At 37.1% G+C, this 23,684-nt stretch overlaps 1 protein-coding gene across 1 annotated transcript in view; it reads left to right on the top strand.

The window, feature by feature from the left end:
- The window catches only part of LOC101344436 (CUB and sushi domain-containing protein 1-like), a 1,691,327-nt gene that overhangs the window by 1,449,135 nt on the left and 218,508 nt on the right, over positions 1-23,684 (top strand). The window contains exons 32-35 of the mRNA XM_023743077.1: positions 3,297-3,367; positions 16,453-16,571; positions 19,851-19,920; positions 22,123-22,239. Coding sequence (XP_023598845.1) covers positions 3,297-3,367; positions 16,453-16,571; positions 19,851-19,920; positions 22,123-22,239 — 377 coding nt within the window. The remainder of the gene's footprint in view (positions 1-3,296; positions 3,368-16,452; positions 16,572-19,850; positions 19,921-22,122; positions 22,240-23,684) is intronic.

The raw sequence follows: 23,684 nt of genomic DNA, 5'->3' as shown, positions 1-23,684 counted from the left end.
TAATTTCAAGTTGTTTGTGTTAAAAAGCACAAAAAATAATATTGCTAGTTTTCTTGTGAGTGGTAACAAATATTCTTATTAGCATCTAGAGAACATAGAAAACCATAATTCCCAAATAGATTAGGATTATAAGCCTTTTTGATTTCTAGTCTCAAAGGCTACTAAAGTCAGGACTAGCAAAGAGCAGTAACTTCGGTGCCTGCACTTGTGTTTTATTCATTTGAAGTGGAAGTGTGCATTGCAAAAGAGACACTAACCTTTTAAAAATGGATGTGAGACTGAGCTAATAGTCTGATAAACGGGATGACGAAGGTCAAATTCACAAATCTTCTTTGGCATTTGATTATGCAGGTAAACCTCGTAAAAGTGAAATAAGAATTTCCAATGAGAGTGAGGTTTATTTTAGGACATGTTTTGAGCACTAAAAAAATGCTTAATGTTGATAATCATCTCCTTTAATAAGCAGTTGCAAATAAGCAAATACATGGATAAGCTTTAATAAGTGATCTTTTGAACTGAGATAAACAGTGTGCTACCATGTAAATGCGTGCATATTTTTAAAAGGCTGATTTCCAGCTGATGATAAATATTCTGAACCAGCCACACACCACAGGGCTGTTTCACATTCTGGTTAAATTTCCGTGCTTATTACCAGCATTTGTATGCAAGTTTATTCCAATTTATTTGAATAGGACTCCTTCAGTGACAGTGTAAAATGATACTGTGGATTTTATTTATGTAGGATGTGTTTGAAAAAGCTGCTACTTTGATACATTTTGTGAACATCTGTAGATAGTAAACTATAAACTTCATTTGTGATAGTGTTAATAGATTCACTAATACTTCTAGCAGTGTTAGAGTTGATGGACTGTCTTACCCATTGCTCTGAGTTATCTTGTGGCTTCCATTCACATCTTCGTGAAAGAGGTGCTAGTAAAATAGTTTGACAGCAGTCTTTGGTGTACACACAGGGACTTCGGCTCCAAGAATATAATTATCTACACTCAACTTTTCTCTTGGTCTATATAATTTATTAACTCCCCACAACCAAAACAAAAAACAAAAACCCTGTTGCTGTCGAGTTGATTCTGACTGATAGTGACCCTATAGGACAGAGTAGAACTACCCCACCGGGTTTCCAAGGAGCAGCTGGCGGATTCGAACTGCCAACCTTTTGGTTAGCAGCCAAGCGCTTAACCAGCATGCCACTAGGGCTCCAATTAATTAAAAGAGCAATACTAACATATTCCTCATTGAAATGAATCTCATTCAAGAATCTAAGACTTTGTTTAATTACTTAGAATATGTATTTTTTATATGGCCAAACCCCCACCCAGAGGCGCCTATAAAAAAAAAAAAAATTCAAGGTACATACAATAGCTTATAACAACAAAGAGGTGCTGCTTTGTGACACACATCAGGATATTATTATTATTATTATTAATGTATTATTATGTTAAAGCATTTTAGTGGATCTGGAAGTGTTTCTTTAATGTTTTTTTTAATGCACAGAAAGATACATTATATAGTATATACTAAGACAAGTATTTGACTAACTAATGTTAGATACGAACCGTACCTAATTCTGACTTATGTACAAATTCAATTTAAAGACAGACTTAGAAATGGAAATTGTTCATAATCCATGGACTGCCTATGTATAAAACGGTGTTTGCACAAGATCCAAATCACATCCTATTTCACAGAACGTATCGTGGACAGTAAGCAATGCATGACTGTCACAGTGGCTAAGAGCTCAGTTACTAACCAAAAGGTCAGCAGTTTGAATCCACCAGCTGCTCCTTGGAAACCCTATGGGGCAGTTCTACTCTGTCCTGTAGGGTTGCTATGAGTCAGAATTGACTCAACGGCAACGGGTTTGGTTTTTTGTTTTATATATATATATATGTATTATATAAACCTACTCCTCACTTATCGATTATATCATTATCTGACCATTTCGCATTTACGACATTAGTAAAAAATCCACTATCCGACTATTTTGCATGTTAATTATGTATGTCTGGCAGTAACCCTCTCATGACCAGTGGAACATATAGCCCCCAACAACGTTTTCCACCTCTTGGTTCCAGAGGGACATATGTATCCCACATAATATTTTGTGATCTGATGTGGTCATCCTCCATATTCACATAATGCCAATTTTCTCATAACGACCTGGTCTTTAGAACCTAACCATGTCAATAAGTGAGAAGCGGGTATATCTACCTACCTACCTATCTATCTATCTATCTATCTATCTATCTATCTATATACAGAGACTATATATAAAGATGTATATCTGTTGTTGTTGTTAGATGCCATTGAGTCAGTTCCAACTCATAGTGACCCCATGTACTACAGAAAGTAACATTGTCCGGTCCTGTGCCATCTTCACAATCATTGTTATGCTTGAGACCATTGTTGCAGCCACTGTGTCAGTCCATCTCGTTGAGGGTCTTCCTCTTTTTTCACTGACCCACTACTTTACCAAGCATGGTGTGTATATATATATATATGTATGTATATATATATGTGACTAGATAATTCAATTTATAGTCATAGATAGAACTAGTGATTCTTAAGCTCATTATATTTTAATTTACTTGAAAACAGAATAATCCAGTTTAATATTTCTGTTACTTTGTATAAGGAATTTTATTTATAAAAACTATTAAAAGAGAACTAGGTTACCTATGTGTTTTTAATTAATCCTTTCAACATTCTTAGAGAATAGGATGTAAGTCTGGTAGTATAATGTTAAGTACCTTTTTTACTGAGAGAACCCTCCCTATAATTTCCCAGGGGAATATAGAAGATGAAAATTTTTGTAGGGGGATTAAAACCGTGTATGTTAGACTATTTGATAGAGTCCCACAATTCTTGTGTGCTTAGTTCTGTTTTATATGATTTTTAAAAAAATCTGTGTTCCAGTTTGTTTTTATTAATTTATTTTCAAATTCACTGATTCTTCCTTCAGCTGTGCCACATCTACTAATAAGCCCGTTGAAGGAAATCTTCATGTCTGATATTCTGAATTTTTTTCTCCTTTGCGTGTCCCTTTGACTCCTATAATTTCCATCTTTCTGCAAAAGTTCCCCCAGCTGTTCATACATGTTGTCTACCTTTTCCAGTAGATTCTTTAATATATTAATTATTTTAATATTCTTGTCTGATATTTCCATTCTATGAGTATGATCTGAGTCTGCTTCTGTTACTTGCTTTATCCTTTGGCAAAGTGTTGTTTTTTCACCCTTTTTTGTATGTCTCACAATTTTTTTTTTAAATTATGACAGAACACCATGTGTACAGCTGGGAGAGAGTGCAGGAAACAGTATTTATGCCTATGAATGTCACATCTTATCTGGTAGGCTGTTGAATCAGTCCAGCCAGGACTTGAGGTGGTTTTGAGTTCTGCTGTTGCTATGGTTACTTGAAATGCATCACAGCCTTCACATTCCTCAAGGGTGAGCTGGCATTGTCAAGTATGTGCCGGAGGTTTTCTCAGGGTTAGTACTGTGCCGTCAGCTTCCAGCTATCCCTGAACAACTTTTCCAAAGAGGCTTTCTCTCTCTGAATTCTTGCCGCGCTCCCACTGGTAGACAGCTGTTGCTTGTTATTCTGTGCTGGGCTTATATTGGAGTCAAAAGGATTTTTCTGTTGTTCTCCTCCAGACTAAGTCTTAAAGAGACCCCGAGAGTGTGCACATTGGGAGTGGGCTGTCACAGCATTCCCGTCCTTCCTTTCAAAGCAGCCAGATTCTACCTGTGCTTGGACTTGGGAGTGAATTTCCTGCCCCTCCCCCGGTGATAGGTACCTCTGCTTGGTATTGGTATATGACCTTCAGCTCATGCTGGTTTTCCTATCACAAACCCAGTTATAGAATTTCTTTTATTGTCTGTCCTTGTCCCAGATACAGTTGTCTTTGCCTGTGCCCTGGAGGTGACAGGTTTTGCTGCCCTTCCCCCAGTGGTTTAAGGTTTTTGATTCCTAAGAGTGAAGGGCGCAGGGAAGTTCACGGTGTTGGAGCCTATTCCTCCGCGGAACCAGTGAGCGAGGCAGTCTCCATTATACGGTAGAGGCATGTGGACAGAATTGAAAACCCCCCTTCTGTCTGGGTGCCTGAGGAGCTCTGGTGGCGAAGTGGTTAAAGCAATCCACTGCTAACAGAAAGGGAGAGATTCACACCCTTGGAAGCCCTATGGGGTCGCTGTGAGTCAGAATTGACTCGAGGGTAACAGGTATATGCCATGCTTTGTCCTCTAGGCCCTGCAGATACAGTAGTGAGGAGAGTATAAGACAGAAGTGGCCTCTTCTTACTTAGAATTTACCTTATGGTGATAGGGTAGGGCATAATAAGCAAGAAAACCCGTAAGTAACTATGATGGTTACAGATTATGATAAATAAACACGGTTCTGAGATCCAGAATAACTGATGTGGCTCTACTTTAGTTTGGAAGTCTTTTTTGAAGGAAGGCTAAAAGAATGAGCAATAGTAAACCACAGAAAGACCTAAGGAAAAGCATTCTTGTCAAAGGAAACCGTCAACAAGAAGACCCCATGTAGAGTGAGTACAATGAAGTTGTAGAAAGGAAAAATTGTTGAGTCCCAGAGGGTTTCTAAGTCCAAATATATAAAAAATATATGGAAAATATTAAATAGATATTAAACTGGCATTATATATTTACAGATAAATTAACTTATTGCTTTAATAATTTCTCTATTTTTTATAAATTCTCTATGCCCAAATAATGGGTAAAATGTAGGGGTTTGTCCATAATGCAATGGGAGCCCACATACATAACTTATTGACACATGATTGTCACTTAAAAATTATGATTACTATTTTAAATCATTCCTTTGGTTTCAGGATTTTTTACTAGCTTTAAAATTCATGAGGTTATTCTACCAAATTCATCTCTTGGAGGTTAAAATTTGAAAGAATTCTCTATTCTATAGCAGGTCTTGCAAATTTTTCATGGTAAGTAACTAGAGAATAAAGATGCCAGAAATGGCATAAGTAATTACTAGTCGCTCTGTGAGTTAGCCAACCACCAGCTAATCATTTATGAGAACCTCAGTCCTATCAGATTTTGTGATCGAGGCTCTAGACACAGGGGAGTGGACTTCAGTTACATAAGGGGGATTGAGGTAGGTGGTGGTAAGAAGAGTTGACCCCCCCAAAAAAAGAAAAAAAAAACCCGTTGTCATCGAGTCGGTTCCGACTCATAGCGACCCTGTAGGACAGACTAGAACTGCCCATGAGTTTCGAAGGAGTGACTGGTGGATTCGAACTGCCAACCTTTTGGTTAGCAGTCGTAGCTTTCTGTAGCTCTCAGCCACTGCGCCACCAGGTCAAAGTTATGAGTGTCAAAAAGTTAAAGCTATTTTGGAAATGGAAACGAGGATAGCGCTGTTTTCCACTCCCCAAAATTTTGGATTCCCTCTGCCTCCGTTCACCAAGGTTGTCTTATCTGTATGTCTTGTGTAATACGTGAAAATAAGGTCAAAGCTCCCTTTCCTGGAAAGCTTTTCTCCCAGTTCACCATGTAATCATGCAATACTTCATAAAATATGTGAAACTAGCAATAAAGCCTTTTTTGAAACTTCCTTGTTAGGTCACTTAAAAAAATCAGAAACGCATTGCCTTCGAGTCGATTCCAACTCATAGTGACCCCATAGGACAGAGTAAAGTTGCCTCCATAGGGTTTCCAAGGAGCAGCTGGCAGATTCAAACTGCTGACCGTTTGGTTAGCAGCCGAGCTCTTAACCCCTGTGCCACCAGGTCTCCTGTTGTTTAGTATTTATTTTTTAAATATTTATCCCCCAACCTTGTCATAGTGACCCTACAGGATGGAGTAGAACTGCCTCATAGGGTTTCCAAGGCTGTAAATCTTTACAGAAACAGACTGCTACATTTTTTCCGGCTGTTAAGTTTGAACTACCGACCTTTTGGTGAGCAGCCAAGTGCTTACCCACTGCACCACCAGGGCTCCTAATCGTGTCATAATCTCTAGGTGGTGCGAATGGTTAAGTGCTCGACTACTAACTGAAAGGTGGTGGTTCGAATCCGCCCAGAGGTACCTTGCAAGACAAGGCCTGGTTATCCCCTTCAGAAAGGCCTTGAAAAACCTATAGAGCAGTTCTACTCTGCACATACGGGGTAGCCATGAGTTTGTATCGATTCGACAGCAACTAATAAAAATTTCAGTAGCAATCTATGTATTCCATGAACTACAGCCGTAAATCTCTAACTGGTCTTTCTGTCTCTGACTTTTTTTTTTCCTTTCCCCAACACAATTCAGCATCATTATTGTTCCAAAATGTCACTTTGATCATGACATTAATTACCCAACTAAAAATCCTTCCGTACTTCTTCATTTTCTAACCTGCTGATCGTGGCGTTCAGAGCTACATACTGTGGCCACCCATGTGTCACCTACTGTTTTCTCCTAAAGTCTTTTCATTCAGTTGCGTGTCGTCCCACAAACGTGCTTTATAAATTTTCACTTTCAAACACATGCTTTCCCTAGCCTTCTCACCTACGATCGTTTTCCCACTGGTCTTTGTGTCTTTCAAAATCCTGCTTTTCCTGTGAGATGTGTTCAAGTTGCACCTCTCTGAATATATCAACCCACATTCGTTTATTTCTCTTCTACGTTCTTATTAGCGTTTATTATCCACCTGTTTAATTTACAGTATTTTTTCTCTTTGTGTTATTAGTTGGTTTTGATGGCCTTTGTACCCAGATAGGTTGTTTGCTCTTGAGGATGATAGGGCACTGTTAGCCCCACCATCATCATCTGTCTTTAGTCCTCCCAGAAAGCTCTGTAAATTGTCTTGGCTCATTTGTTTGCACCTCATTTAATTATTAGGTGATAGTAATTAGAGGAAAAATGCTTGAAAGAGATTAGGGAGAGATCTATGATGTCTTGTTTTTCACATTTCATTTTAAATAAATATATATAATTAACCATTTTGATGTGTGAATAATTGTTGATGTTTACATATTCATGAACGACTATGTATTTTCTGAAGATTTGCATAAAGCCTAGATACTTTTAAAAAATCATTTATTAATTTCTTGGGGGTACAGTGCGTAATCTTAAGAAGCTCTGTCTAAAGAACAAGAGAGATGCAAACGAAAACTGGAATGCAGTGTTGTCCACGTGACTGTAGAGTAAGGGGCCATTTAGGGATTCTTTGTTCATACTTACATTATATGTCTTGGTTGAGAAATGATGCATTCGATTAAAAAGGTATGAATCAGTTGAAGAGCTAAGTAAATTAATTCACACTATTCAAAAATAGAGATTTTAACAACAAAATTCCTTTACTTTGTTATTATGCCACCAATTTCTTAGCTAACAAAGAGTGTGTTTGGCATATGTTTGTATACAGTTGTATTGTTTGAAGGTATGGATAGAGTGGGTTTTGTGATTCATCCATCACTGGCCAATTTTAGGTAATGTCAAAATCCATTGTGTTACATTATTTCACATTTTGTTTCAACATGAATATGGTAAATTTGCACAGAATCCTGACATTATGAATATTTTAACATGTTATAAATAAATATTAGCCCATCATGTTTTCACAGATCTCTAGAATAATAAATACATTAAATATATGTTTAAAATGATCAAATATGAAAGAGTTTAGTATTACACCTTGAGGATGTAATAAAAAGTTATAAAACCAGAGTCAGCACGTTTTGTGTGTGTGTGTGTGACAGTTTAGATAGTAAATAGTTTCAGCTTTGTGGACCATCTGATATCTGTTGCAAGTGAAAGGAGACATAGGCTAAAATACATACACAAACATGATTTCACCCAGGGGTGTAGTTTGCCAACTCCTGCTATAAAACATTAAAACAAGGAAAGCTTATTGAAATTATGGATATATTTTACTAAAAATATTTTGTTTTAATAAAAACTTCTTGATTCAATTTATCTGATGATTTGGCCTATGAGTTTTGAGGGTTTCAATTAAATCTGAATATTTTAAATAAGCTTATTTTTATACAGAATCAAGAAAATACATGAATGTAAAAGCATTTCTATGTATTCATATGTGTATACGTATTCACATGTAGTACGTGTTCACATTTTTATTGTATAACTATTCCATGAGTATATCCGATACACAAATTAAACAACCTGAGAAGACTAAGAAATTACTGTTATTGTTCTCACTTTAAATTTGTAACGGGCCTTTTATTCACAAGGCCTGGACACTGTATTAAATTCATGCTCTGTTAGATTTATTTTTGTGAAATTCAGACTAAGTTCAAGTGTAATGTTTTAAAATTCCAACCAAATGTAATAATTTAGATTTTTTGGACCATATATCTGTCTAGTAAATTTTCAAGTACAGAGAATGCTGGAGTTTGTAATAAATAGCTCTGTAGCAAAGACAACTGATACAGGTATATCTTTAATAGTCATTCACATTCATGAAAAAAAATAGAAGAAAGCAACCATATGCACACAACTCAGGACCTATTATAAAACAGGATGGTTCACTTTTTACTGCAAGAGAGGTACATTCAGCAGTATGTTTTGGGAGACTATTAATCTGTTATTATTTCTTAAAGAGATACATATCATTAGAGAGTAACCTGCTTGAGTGTCAGTTGCTTATTAAAGGAAATGATGAGAACACAATATGTAGCAGCCAAAATATTTTTAAGCTAATGACTGAGATCATTCTTGCAAAAATGTAGCATCCTGTTATCCATTTATTAATTCAAATTATGTACGTATATATATATATACATATTTTTTTCAATGTGCTAGGTGCACACTCTATTTTAATGACCAAGAAAGAAACAGTTTTTTCTCCCTGAAATCCGTGGCATAGGCAGGGAAACTAAGCAGGCTGATGGTCCAGGAACAGTGTTAACTTTAATGTATCAGACAGGGCTATACTGTGTGGTAGTGTGTTGAGTAACTTACGTAGATTGAGGAGACCTAGGTGTTTAGACCAGGTGTGCCATTTTTTGCTTTTGTGACCTTGGATACATTACTTAACCTCCCTAACCTTGTGTTCATCACCTGTAAACGAGGATATTGGGCATGATCCATGTTTCTCAAATGGTTCTGCAGAAAACTGTTCCCTGGTTGTTAATGAGTAGTCCAAACCAAACCAGTACGCAGACCAAAATTGTCTGTGATCAAATAAATTTTGAAAATCCTGGGTTAAATAAGGTTAAAGAGGATTCATCACTGCAGGAATTCTCAGTGCCTTTAATGTGCTAATGTGCTTTGTGAATTCCCGAGAAGGAGATGGAATATTGAACTGCCCGTCCCCCCCATTTATTTTAGTACTTCCCTTAGTACTGGATGTAGAATCTGCTACACTTTCAAGAGATCGTATGAATTAGTAAATTGGAGGAGCAGAAATAGCATTCATTAAGTGGGCTGAGTCTGCCAACAGTTTATAGATAAAATATTTTTAGTTCCACTTTCACTCTAAACTTCTCAGATAATAAAAAAGCAGATTTTTTTTTCCTTTTCTGAAGATACTGTTTTATTCACCGAGTTTTCTGTACAGATGCTCTTTGTTGAAATGAAGATGTATTGACTGAAAAAACTTTGTGGTGTAAAATTCGGAGTGTACAGGGACCATTACGTTTGCCATTTCTTCTGCTGTCAACCTCATACGAGGTTCTCCTAAGTAAAGTCGTGATTCCTTTCTTCATCGGTTTTCCCATATATAATGTGACCTTTAATTTTTGAATTACGGGTTTACATAATTTTTGAATTATGGGTTTACAGAAATTATCGACAACACTTCGGCCTTAGATGGTACCATACCCATACGCATAGAAACAAAGATGAATTTTTATCTGCTAGTTTATGCAAATGAATAATATTTAATTAGTTACAATGAACAGTGTAGCCAACAATTTTTTTCTTATCAAAATTAAAGAATACTGTTTCATCTTTCGTGTAGAGCTTTTAATGACCTACCTATGTGCCGAGGGCTAGTGTACCTACATATATGTTCTTTTGCTTTTTTTCTTCTGCCAAATAATCCACCTCTATTAATAATTTCTTATCTTGAATCTGATTTCCTCTCTCTTTGGTTATTTTCTTCATTGTTGTTTTTAGCTAGAACATTCTTCTTTGTCCTTTAGTTAGAGTCATTTACGTTGAGAAGTTTGAAAACCATATACACTATGTCAGTCAATGTGAGGACAATGCCAAGTTGAGGGAAAATGCCCAAAGTTATTTCAATTCATTACATCAATAAAGGCTCATTTATCCTTTTCTAAATATTTGATAAAAATTACATGTTTAGTATTTGTTTAAAAGTCATTTTCATTTACAGGATTTAAGCAAACTACGCTTTGAATTTTGCTGAATGGCTTTGGAAAAATGGCTACAATAACTTCCAGAGAGCTCATGAGGCTCATTGTTTAATCTGATTCATAATCTGATTTCACATTTTGTGATCTTGGAGAAGAAGCCATTAAACTGTACTTGTAGTCAAATTAGGATACTTACCTTTTAGTGTCTTTGCCTTATATTCTTTGCTTTTACAGACTAGAATCATAGGGTTTTAAAACTTCTTTTGTTACGTTCTAAATCTCACCACAATTTTATAAATCAGTACCTTTTTTTAAAATGTTCAAATTTTAACATTTGAAATGATCAGAAAATTTATCTGTGGATGATATTTTATAAAATACTATGATGTATACAACTTTTTATTTAATTTTTCTGTTCTTGTTTTTGCATAGTAGTGGTTCTAAACTTTAGAATGCACAAGAATTGTCTGGGAAACTGGGCTCTGGGAGGTGGACTTGTCTTCACACTCAATTATGCTGCCAGTTGTTTCAGAATCCGGTAGTTTGTGAACTAGCTTTTAAAGAAAAACCGCTTTATCATATTTGCTATTGTATCATTTATAGCGTTTAAAGCAAGTATGCTATAATTCGAAAGAACTGGAAATTCCCCCTATCAAAAAATTTGCCTATACAACTCTTCAGACAAAGATTAGACTGGACTATGGGACATAAAATGATACTTGTGAAGAGAGTGCTTCTTAGCTCAAGTAGCTACATGAGACTAAATGGGCAGCTCCTGTCCAGAGGCGAGATGAGAAGGCAGAGAGGGTCAGGAGCTGGTTGAATGCACACGGGAAATCCCGGGTGGAAAGGAGGCGTGTGCTGTCACAGTATAGGGAGAGCAATGAAGGTCACAAAACAATGTTTGTATAAATTTTTGTTTGAAAGACTAACTTGAACTGTAAACTTTCACTTGAAGCACAACAATTAAAAAAAAAAATTGTCCGCAATGTTACAATTTATTCCTTCCAGATGTCTCTACTCCAGAACAATTAATTTTGAATTTCTCTATCATATGTTGTGCTTCACAACCTCATTTTAGTAAGTCTTTAGAGCATTTCTGTTATTTACATATCTTCCTAGATATCTATTTTTGTGTCTAAATAAATGCCTTTTAAATGACTGTTTTTACGATTTATTCTGTCACTTTTGTGATACGACCACCCATGGTTTAATAACATAAAACATCAGTTTCACTTAATTCATACATCATTCTACTGAACTCTCATAAGAGCGGATTTGTTAGGGACCATTCTCTTTTTAGATATTTAGATATTTTAATAAGGATGTATAGCTTTCTTGACTTAAATTTACCGTTTTTCCGGTTCACAAACCTACATCACCCTGTTACTTGTCACATCTTTTTTATTTCACATTTTGATTAGTACAATGATTAATGCAAATAATCTCACCATTTTCGTTAGCCAGACATTCTTCAGTCTTCCACCTCCCATGCCCTCAAGGTTCACAAAGTTTGTTTTATTTGCGTTACTCTGTTGCCACTGTCCCTAGAGCTACCCCAACTCTTTTCTGATTTTTCCACTTTGGATCCATAGTTATGTACATAGTTGCTCTTTCTCTAAAAAGCTTTTATCCAGTTCCTTTGTTGCAGGGGACATCACTCTGCTCTGCTCTGCCCTTGTCATGGTGTAACACTTCTATCTCCACGCTGCACTTGAAGTGCAGCTGTTTTCTTGACCTGTGTCTACCGCATCTTTATCCCTTCTGCTAATGTGGTGATTTTCTTCACATTACCGTAAAAAGATCCTTGCGAGTGTTTTAACCCTGTTCATGACATAAATCCACTGTTTTCACTGTGTCTTGAATTACTCTTCATGTTGAGGGTGGATTATTACATCTTGAGGAGATAAATGCAATGTATGGAAAATACTTCGACTTTTTGCGAATGATCATTTCAGTCACTTATGCACTCTGTCACTCAATTTCTGGATACAGATAATAACAAGTTGAAAACGTTTCTACAAATACCGTGTACTGTCTTTGTGTTCTTAGTGCCTGGCATATACCGACTGCATAGTGAGACTCAATCTATGTGAAATGAGTGATAGAAAAAAGAAAGCAAAAGGAGAAGAGAAGGAAGAAAAGGAAGCTGTTTCTTCTACATTTCAAACATCATGGTCTGCATGTAACCACTTCCCTAGTCTTAGTATAGTAGACACTGATAAGGTCATCTTTCTTGTTTTTATTTTATTCAGAAGATTTATTGTAATTCCTACAGGTATAAATATAAATATTTTTTTTCTCGTAGGATGAATTAAATTTAGATATGTAATTCAAGGAAGGAGAAAATGAAAATAAATTAATATATAGTAAATGCATATAAAAGTAAATGCATATAAATCAAACATACAATGAATACATATAATAAATAAGTAAAAATTCTTTATATCTTGCTTACGTGTGAAAGGATGGTGTCTTAGTTATCTGCTGCTGCTATATCAGAAATACAGCAAGTGGGTGGCTTTAACAAACAGAAATTTATTTTCTCGCAGTTAGGAGGCTAAAAGTCCAAATTCAGGGTGCCGGCTCTAGGGGAAGGCTTTTCTCTTTCTGTCGGCTCTGGGGGAAGGTCCTTGTTTCCTTTCAGCTTCAGCTCCTGGGCAATCTTCATGTGGCTTGGCATGTCTCTGCCCCCATCTCTGCTGCTCACTTGCTTGTTTAATCTCTTTTATATCTCAAAAGAGATTGGTTTGAGACACACCCTACACTAAGACTGTCTCGTTAACATAGCAAAGAAAGCCCATTCCCAAATGGGATTATAACCACAGGTTAGGGTTTATAACACATATTTTGGGGGGACACAATTAAGTCTACAATGGATGGGAAATTTAATAACTGAAATTTAATTTTGAACTATTTGTCATATTTCATCTTTTTCATTTCAAACTACTTTTTTCTCTTCGTTTTCTTGACAAGCTTTGTGTGATGGATACTCTCTGATCTCTATTGCACCTGGTACATATTGGAAGTATTACAAAATGACCATGACATGGTGCCACCATCAATTATATTCTTAAGATTCAAATTACAGTTAGAAATTTTATACCAAGAGTACCCTGAGTATATTTTTTTGGAGTGAAATTAAAAACTAGTAGGTGATCTTGGCAATTTGTAATTGGAAAAAATGCATTTACAATATATATTCTAAAGTAAAAAGAGATAGATAAATCATACTTACATTAATAAAACAAGTTAAATACCTAAGTGATTGAATATTTTTTTCATATTTAGCAATTTTATCTTCCATGAAAATCCCATATTGTTTGAAATTCTGTGCTAAGAATTTTATATATATAGACACTTAAGTATAGCCATTTAGGGAAAAAATCAATTTCAACTCAGAAAAGCTTATGACACACCTCGTGTCTACCCATTCTATATAGAATCAATGTGTTCTAGGGCTGGAAATTATCCAGCTAGTTTATGTACCTATGGTTTCCAATCCAACACAATTCCTGTAGCATGGTGTTCTCAAATGAGCAATCAAACGAACGAGAATTGAAGCTACTACTCTCTCTTTGTTTCATATTCTCAGGATTGGGAGGGAAGTGAAACAAACCAGTGATTCTCAAACTCTAACATATGGGAATCATCTGGGGTGGTGTTAACCTGCAAGTTCTGATCCAGTGGGTGTGAGTCTGCGCTTCTAACAAGCTCCCACACGGAGCTTTGAAAAGCAAGGAAGTAGAGGGTGTTTACCATTAGTTCACCAATACAGGCAGATTGTGTTTGTTTACACGACTGTACCTGGACAACTTGACCTCCCAATTGACTTCAGATTCCCTGGTTATGAGGTTATTGTGAGGATTAGAACAATATAACGTATGTAGTACAGTAACTGGCCTATAAAACCAAAACCAAATCAGTTGCCATTGAGTTGATTCCAACTCATGGTAACCCCATGTGTGTCAGAGTAGAACTGTGCTCCATAGCGTTTTCACTGCCTGTTTTTTTCAAAGTAGGTAGCCAGGCCTTTCTTCTGAAGCACTTCCTGTCCAGATTTATTAGCTTAGATCCAGCGCCTTCTTTGTGTGTGTGCATCATGTGTAATCACACCAAGCCTAGCTCTTAGAAGGATGCCATTCTTGCTGTTCCTGTCTTGCAAATTTTGATAATTTTACCCTTGAACTTGTGTTTTGTAAATGAAGTCCAGTGGGAGGATGGTACATGCATGTAAGCAGAGGAGATACGCTGGCTCATGTGGGCTCCACCCTTTGGGCAAGACTGACATTTTCATTTTTCATTGGGCCCCACAAAGCATGTGGCTGACCCTGCCTAGATCTGGTCCTCCCGTTTCATTCCAGTTTTTTCTTCTGGATTAATGGTAGCCTTTCACACCTTCACCCACCTATGCTACCCCATCCTCAGTCTGCAGAGTCCCAGGCAATTTGTTATTCTGATAAATTCATTAATGTATTACAATTAAGAACTAAGCCTTAATACAAAAAAAAAAAACATTTTAAGCTGGTCTATTCTAGAGAAGCCCTTCTCCCCTTTTTCTCACACATACTAAATAATCCTTTAATATTTGAACCTGGGAGTAAAAAGGATGTGAGAAGATACACTAGGATGAATGGTGGAAGAGATTATTGGCAAGCCACACGTCTTCAGCATCTCTTCAAATGCATTTACGCTTCTATAAAGTACCAGAGCTGCTTATTTTGCTTATTCTTACATTAAGGGTTTTTATAGATAGGTGTCAGTATTAAATAATCAAGCAATACATAATAAAATAAAATAAATTTAATTTAATAATAAACCGATAGACTCTGACTCATGGTGACCCTATGTATGTAAGAGTAGAACTATGCTCTGTAGGGTTTTCAATGGCTGATTTTTTTTGTGTGTGTGTGGGAGGGAAATAGACCACCTGGACTTTCTTCAGAACCACCTCTGGATGGACTCAATCATCCAGCCTTTCGGTTAGCAGTTGTGTGCAATAACCATTTGCCCTACCCAGGGGCTTAGATCGAATCATCAGCTATTCTAGGCTGAATGTCAATATCGTATGATGCATTGGTTTTATTTGTGAGTACCTTAACTGAAGGCAGTTCCTTTTAGTAAAGTGCCTGATTGCTTCTTCAGGGTCTGTAAATATTGATCCTACTTATATACGAGATAAGGAGCCCTGGTGGAGCAATGGTTAAGTGCTCTACTGCTAACCAAAAGGTTGGTGGCTCAACCCATCAACTGCTCCATGAGAGAAAAGACCTGCTGATCGTCTCCCGAAAACCCGTTGTTGTCGAGTAGATTCTGACTCATAACGACCCTATAGGACAGAGTAGAACTGCCCCATAGGGTTTCCAAGGCTGTAATCTTTACAGAAGCAGACTGCCACATCTTTCTCCTGAAGAGCGGCTGGTGGGTACAAATTGTGGACCTTTTGGTTAGCAGCGGAGCTCTTAACCACTGTGCCACCAGGGCTCCTCCTGGAAAAATTACAGCTTAGGAAACCCCACAGGGCACTTCTGCTCTGTCCTATAGGGTGGCTATGAGGCAGAATTGACTTGCTGGTACACAAAAACAATATGAGACAGTCCATGAAAAATTTTTGTTGTCTTTAAAAGAAAGAGAGTGTGAGAGCTATTGAATATAAAATATTTGTTCTTATATATATATATATGTATATATATATATATTTTCCTAGAAGGACTGAATTCCCAGATTCACACTTAAAATTTTTAATAAAGACTGCTAAGTGTGCTTGAAAAACAAAAAGGCAAGACAGAAATATTAGAGCTTCACATAGAATAGGGAACATTTTTTAAGAATCATGTAAAATACGTATGCATTCGAATTGGAGTATTTTGTACTAGACATGGGGAAGAGAACATTTTATTATCGAAAAGTACTTGATCCACTGCGTTTTAAAATAAGTTAATATAGAAGAACTAGTGCATAACTGCAATTTAAAGTCATTTCAACTCTTGGTAAAATGGCAGGAGAAATGAGTCAAGGCCGTTTTTTCATCTCTACAAGATGAGAGCAATAGAAAGAAAAGAATTTTTTTTCCCCCAGATAATGAGAATGTTATCTATATCATTTGGTTTCTAAGTCTTGGTCTTTGCATTCTACAGCGGTAGGTCTGGCCGCGTGCCCAGAACCAGCCCTTCCCAGCAATGGCATAAAAACTGGAGATCGATACATGGTGAACGACGTGCTGTCCTTTCAGTGTGAGCCCGGCTACACGTTGCAGGTATCTTTCTTTTGAGTTCTTATTAATAAAGAGCGTTCAACATAGTGATCCTTGGCGAGCTTACTTAAAGCTTCAGCCCTAGACTTGTACCTCGTGGGCTAATTTAATATCACAGTAGTCATATTGTCCGTGCATGCTGGTAGTCTTAATAATCATGTGGAAATAATTTCTAAACAATAAAGCACGATCCCAAAGTCGCGCATTTTATTTTCATTATTAGTTTATTTCAAATGTGTGCTTTCCCAATAAACATGCTGACAAGATTCTAAAAGGCCAAGTATCTCCACAGTCTCTTGGTAGGCCCTGTCCTGCAACCCAGTTATTGGATCTGCTTTGGAGGCACGTGCTTGTTTTGTTTTGCAAGCTGTTCTCATGATTCCATTTAATGAATTCTTACTAAGTTCCAACCATGTGCCAGGTACTGTGCAAAATGCTCAAGTAATAGATTTAAACATTTTTTAAGAAATATTAAATAGAAATTTTCAACATTTCATATTAAATTATAGATGGTAACAAGAAGAATATTAGTTATAAACTAATGTATGGCAAGAATAGACCATGTTGGGCAGACTTAAAAAAACAAAACAAAACAGCTTTTGTAAGCATCAGAAAGAGGCGTAAAAGCAGAGCAGTGAGATGACACCATTGATTCAATTTCTGCTTGTCCTTCTCTACGGTCTGGGCCTTCCTGATAACACCTCCAAAGCACTTGAGACAAAGTCTCGCCATCCTTTCTTCTAAGGAGCATTTTGGCCTAGTCCATTTCAGTAAATGAAAACTATTATTGCTATTATTATAAAAAAAAAACAATATACAAAGTCACCTTCATATAAACAAAACCACACATACATTATATAGATCTGGTCAAGCTCTACAGTAGTTATTTTGTCTGTTAAAATGATGGACAGAGCTTTGCAACGTACACCAAATGGTCCTGTAGAAAGCATTTTCTGATGGACACGTAGAAGGGTTTTCTAAAAGCTCTGTTGTCCGAGCAAGCTGGGTGACCGAGCACAGTGAGCCCATTGTCATTAATTCTTTAAGATAAACCGTGGCTGCTTCACTTGTTAGAGTTGAAAGAATTATGAGTTTCACTTACAGGGACATTTTCTGTGAAAATAAAAAAACAAAACAAAACAACCAAATACTCATACAGGTCATTTCTTTGGGTTAAGGTTTATATGGGAAAGCAACGTGTGTCCCTAACCCGATCTCAGAATATACTGACTGCCATGTTTATGCTTTTTTATTTTGCTGGCATTATAATTGACTCAAGCAACCTCAGTAGCATATTCTCTCCAGTCTCTCCCAAGTTCCCACTTTAATACTTGCTCTGCTCACGTGTGCTCGTGTTCTTTCCTCATGTTTATGATGTACTTCTAACTTCTGTAAACATGCTTTGGTGAGTTATGTGTCCACAGCTCTCACAGAAAACAGAAAGCACCCTTTCGCAGGAACGTTTCTCATCATGCATTGTCTAACATGCTCCTTAGAGATAAAGGCCTCTGGACACCCATCTGCAGAGCCCCATCAAGCCATTCATTAGTTCTTTTTTTTTTTTTCAAATGCAAAGTAAGCTTTTTTTCCCCTTCATTATAGACAAAGTCAAGCTTTGAGTTCACAAGCAGCTGATTTTCATTTAAACGAACAAAAAAGAATTTTGGATTGTTAAATTTTTGCTAAAAATATATTTGGAATGACAGTGTGCATACATTACATAATAGTCATGAAAAGTATTTCTGCTGGCACAGTTCACAAATAAATTTGTCTAAATATATATGCTTGGTAAGATTCATGGGCATGATACAAAGTTGCCAGGGCATGGAACATTAAAAGTACATCCTGAATACTTGAATGAGTTATGATTTCCAACTTCTCTAGACGCGATACACCATTCTTTTAAAAGATGAAGAAAGAAGGTTCCTGTTTGAGTATAAATAATAAATAAATTTATAGAGTCCTGTCTTGTTTTTGATCCATTATGCAAATTTCAGCTGGAATCACTAATATGAAATGTTTGTATAAAAATCAATATAGAATATTACCTAGGTTGGTAATAAATGTTTCTTTTGTTGCTAGTCTTCAATAAATATCTTTAAGGACTTTGCACTTTAAGTCTGTACGTATTTTAGAAAGAAATTTATGATGGAAAATTTAATGGATCAGAGAATGAGTATACACGGGGGAGCATGAAATTTAGCAGAAAAACCATTGTCTAGAATGTCATCTTTGAAAATAACTATTCTCTTTCTTTGCTGTAGCTACTTTTAAAAATATCAGGAAGTATGAGAAAATCCGTTTTGTGGCATATGAATGGGGTATGAGATTTTTTGAAGCTTGGGGAATCAGTTTGTCACTGATAACTGACTGCATTAGGACAAATTCTTGTTTGATTTGTTCCCAGTGTGGTTGGGATTATTTAACATGAATTAAAGATGTGTGTTTTCAATGGACTCTGTGCCAGTTGTGGGTGGCAAATGGAAATTCATGAAAGGCAGATAAGGCCACAGAGTCACACCGAGGTGGGGGGGGACTGCACCCAGAACTACCTTTTATGAACTTCTCTTTCAGTGTAAGAGAGATTTTAGCACAAAACATCTCAGAAGTTAACCCTCTGCTTTTTGATTTGGAAAAGAGGAATACAAGCATAGATTTTGAAGGCTGAAAGTTGAAAGCTCCATGTATGTAAAGGACAAAGAGACCTGGAGTGATGAGGGTTAATTTCATTGCAGGCATATTAATTTGACAGCCTGTGAGGCTGACTGATAATATAAATAATATTAAGTCTCCTAGATCTTCGCTGAGCATTAATGGTGCAGCACCTGGTACGTGAAGCACAATCACAAAAGTCACCTTTTCATGAGCAGATCACATACTGCTGGCATTTTACCCTCCGAGCAATACCTGGTAGTTCCGAATCATTTTCAGCCTCTCCAGCCAAAAGCTAACACATTTAATGGTGAACAAAAGACTCACTTTGTCCAATTCAATTCATCTTCTTTAAGCATTTGAAAATGAGCCTCTCAGAAACATAGCCTATTTAAAGGGACATTGCAAGATTTTTTTTTTTTCCTAGTGAAAAGAAACACAGTGATGATGGACTTTTTTGCTATTTTGATTCAAAATTTGTAATTCATTAATAATCATGAACAGAAATCTGTATCACTTTCTGATTTCATTTTACATTTGTAATAAAATCACAAATATTTTTCCAAACATGTAATCATTAAACACTATATTTTCAGTATGAGAGTTTTTTTCTCGTTTTCTTTTCTACAGGGTCGCTCCCATATTTCTTGCATGCCAGGAACTGTTCGACGTTGGAACTATCCTTCTCCCCTTTGCATTGGTATGGAAGCATCACCTGTAATTGTCTTACTCTGGACACTTCCTGTCAATTACATGATGGTGACCTGCTTGTTCGACTATCTCGGGCTTCCAATGTGCACTTTTAAATGTCTTTGAAAACATTTGTTATATAATAATAATAATAATGTAGTATACATATCAAGAATTTAACATAGATCTTCTCTCACTGGATGAAGTAGTTCAGTTTTTTTGGCCAGTATTTTAGGATCAGCCTACACAGATTAGATGTAAGATTATTAGCTCAAGGCACTAAACTAAAATTATGTTTCTATGTGAAGGCCAGTTTATTAATTTATGGGAATGAATGAAAGTAGCTAGTCTGAAAGTCTGAGTAGTTTTCTATGTATAGCTTCATCTTGAAATAAATCCAGATTTTCATCAACAAAATTCAGAAATGCAAATAAGTGATTTGAAATTGGAGTCAGAGTTTTTATACCAGAGACACAAAAGCCACCGTCCATGTGGATTTTCTCATCCAGCTGAGGAATCAGCCTGTCTCTTTAGGGGAAAGCTTTCCAAATATTGTATTTAAAGAGAAAGAACCTGTGCCTGAGGATCCATAAAGTTTTAGAATCTATTGTATGATGGGAATTTTAATGATTCCTTGGGGTACCAGGTGGTTATCATTTGCTTGTGTTACAGGAAGTTCTTGAAGTGTAGAGACGGGTAGATGTCGCCATGAGTTGGAATCGACTTGATGGCAACTGGTTTGGTGGAGTTTTTGGTAGATGTCAGGGTTTTTGTCTTTGTTCTCCTTTACACTCTGCGTGTTCCACTCTCTCAATTCACCCAGTGTTATATGTCTGACTCAGAAATCTTTACTTATAGCTCAGGTCTCCGTTCAACTTTATTCTTGTCTGTGTTTGTTGTCCCAGAATGGTCATTTCCAAATCCACTTTTACTTTCAAAAGTTTCTGGTAAGGGTGATAAATATTTGGAACACTACCTACAGCATATACTTCTATGCTGGGCTTCAGGTCTGATATTCAACCTCCACTGGAAGTCTGTAGGTGCTCCATAACCCATTGCTGTTGCGTTGATTCCAACTCATAGCGACCCCATGTGTTTCAGAGTAGATCTGCTCCATAGGGTTTTCTTTGCTGGAATCTTAATGGAAGCAGATCTCCACGCTTTTCTTTCATGGCACCACTGGGTGGGTTTGAACTCAAACTGTTTGCGCCACCTAAGCACCCCTATGGGTGCTCCATAGTCATTTACAACTCAATACGCCCAACCTCCATTACCTGTTGTCTTCTTCAAACATGTTCCCTCTTCCGCATCCCCTTCCTCAGGGACTGCCTTTATCATCCACTTTTTTGTCTAAGTCACAAATCTAGATGATACATTAGATGTCTCCCTCTCCCTCACTGCCCGAAAAGATTTCTTCCTCTTGTCAACCTTGCCACCTGAATGCATCTCCAGTTTTGGTCCTTAGCTCTCCCATCTCATTAAGGTCCCTATGAGTCACAACAGATTCGACCATAATGGGTGTACCCTTACATAAATTTTTTAGTATCTGTAAGGCTTACTTTCTTTATCTGTAAAATGGGGATAATAGTAACATCAGCCTTTTAGGGTTGTTATGAGAATGAAGTGAAATTTTGTATTTATCTCAGCAAAGTACATAGCACGTAGTTAAAAACTGGTAAGTAGTAATTAATACTACTCAATACATAGTAGCTAATAAACCACAGTTAAAAGTCAATTTGATGCCTAACTAAAATGTAAGCATTAAATTGGCTCACCTTTCCTGAGAACCTCTGTTTACCTGAATAAGATGAATTTTGAAAAATGGTCTTTATTCTTAAGCAGTTTACAGTTAAGAGGGGGAGAAAACTCCAAACCAAGCCCCTTACGCTCCAGTCGATTCTGACTCATAGCGACCTTACGAGAGAGTAGAACTGGTCCCTAGGGTTTCCAAGGAGCGGCGGATGGATTCCAACTGCTGACCTTTTGGTTAGCCGCCCGGCTTTTAAGCACTGCGCCTCCAGGGCTCCGAGATGGGGAGAAAGGCACATAAATAACTAAAAAGCACTGCATTGCACTATGTGCAAGAGTAGGGGCAAAATGTAATTCTGAAGACTTGCTTTTGCTTAGCATAGTAGAGTAGAGCAGTTTGAATGAAATAGTCTTTGGAGAAAGTGATAACGCAGAGAACTGACAGGCACTGTCCATTTAACAGCCACGTGCGGAGGGACCTTGAGCAGTATGAGCGGGGTGATCCTGAGCCCCGGGTTTCCAAGCGCTTACCCCAACAACTTAGACTGCACCTGGAAGATAGCGCTGCCCATTGGCTACGGTAGGTGAAAGCATGTTTAATTCTTCAAAGTTCAACTTTTTAATTTCTGTCTTCAAAAGAATTAAGCTGAATAAAAAATGTGTCCTACTCTGTTTCCGTAACTGTCTTTAATTGAAAGTGACTTCCAGATTTAAATAAAGCTCTGGCAGAATACATCTTAGAACACAAAGTTATTTGAAAAATCAGTTCAGCCTTGCAAGTTTTTCAAGGCAAATTAAATTAGCTGAATGACGATGTAGCAGGCACATGAAGTGCAAAATGTAGCATCCCTAATTCAATTATCAATCTCTGTGTTTATAATATGGGCTTTCCTAGTCTGTGGGATTCAGTAAGGGTTATTGTTTCTTTTTGCAAAATTTTAAGACTTATTTTCAGGTTGTGGTATATTTTAAACTGCATGTAAGACACAAAATTTGAGAACAGGACTGTTTTATAAAGTTTTGGAATTACATATTATGTTGATTATAGGTTTGTGAAAAGGGCTTTTTTATATTAGATATCAACTTTCAGGTCTCCATCTTGAATACTTCTTAACTTTGTTATGCGCCCTAAACCTCATTTTGACCTCTTCTCAGAGATGCATCATTTCGTGAAATTTTGATTCCCTGTCACTTCTTTCCCTTTCAGAAAATGGTCTGCACTGCACCATCATTTTCCTTGTGTTATGGCTCATTAATCCAGGTCTTTCCCACCTATGATTCTCTAAAAATCACACACAGTAATAAAACCAAACCAAACCCATTGCCGTTGAGTCGATTCCGACTCATAGTGACCCTACAGGACAGAGTGTGCCATATTAGGTACTTAGTGAATGTCCTAGTACATAGTAATTGAGTATTTACGTACTAAATAAATGTTAGTCGGATGATGGATGAATGTAAACATGAATGTACATCACTTCCCCGGAAGATGATTCTACATTTTTAAATTAGGTTTTTGAAGGTTTTGCCTTAAGAATTTGTGGCTAGGATGGCAGCAGCAGTAGGAGTGTGTTATGGGACGGATAGAGCAGGGCAGTGGTAATGATCAGGCAGGAGGGCTCTGGCAGGGCTCGGTCAGGTGTGATAACGTTGCCGTGCTGTGGGCTGACACAGAATGTTACACCAAGGAAGGAAGAGGGACATGGAAGAGCCTCTGCAGTGGAAAGAAGCCAGCTGGGGCGTTCATGTCTGTTGAATTCCTCCAGGAACCACCCAGAAGCCTTGTGGGATAAAGAAGGAGAGAAACTTCCCACCAAAGAATGAGAAGGGCTCTGTATTTTCTCCCTGGCTTTTCAGTTTAGTTTTGTTTAGTAAAGCCTGAGCTCTGGACATAGAGGTGGTAATTCTGTTCTGTGCTTGACGAAACAGCCTTCTGAATATCTTAAACCAGGATTGTCTCAGCTATTCTCAAATGCTGGGTCCAGTTTCCTTACAATTGAGATCTGAAGATGAGGACTTAGTTAG

The sequence above is a fragment of the Trichechus manatus genome, unplaced genomic scaffold (genome assembly GCF_000243295.1).
Source record: "Trichechus manatus latirostris isolate Lorelei unplaced genomic scaffold, TriManLat1.0 scaffold00234, whole genome shotgun sequence".
In the NCBI taxonomy this organism is placed as follows: Eukaryota; Metazoa; Chordata; class Mammalia; order Sirenia; family Trichechidae; genus Trichechus; species Trichechus manatus.
Note: the sequence above shows the minus strand (reverse complement) of the source record. Positions and strands in the feature narration are given on the sequence as shown.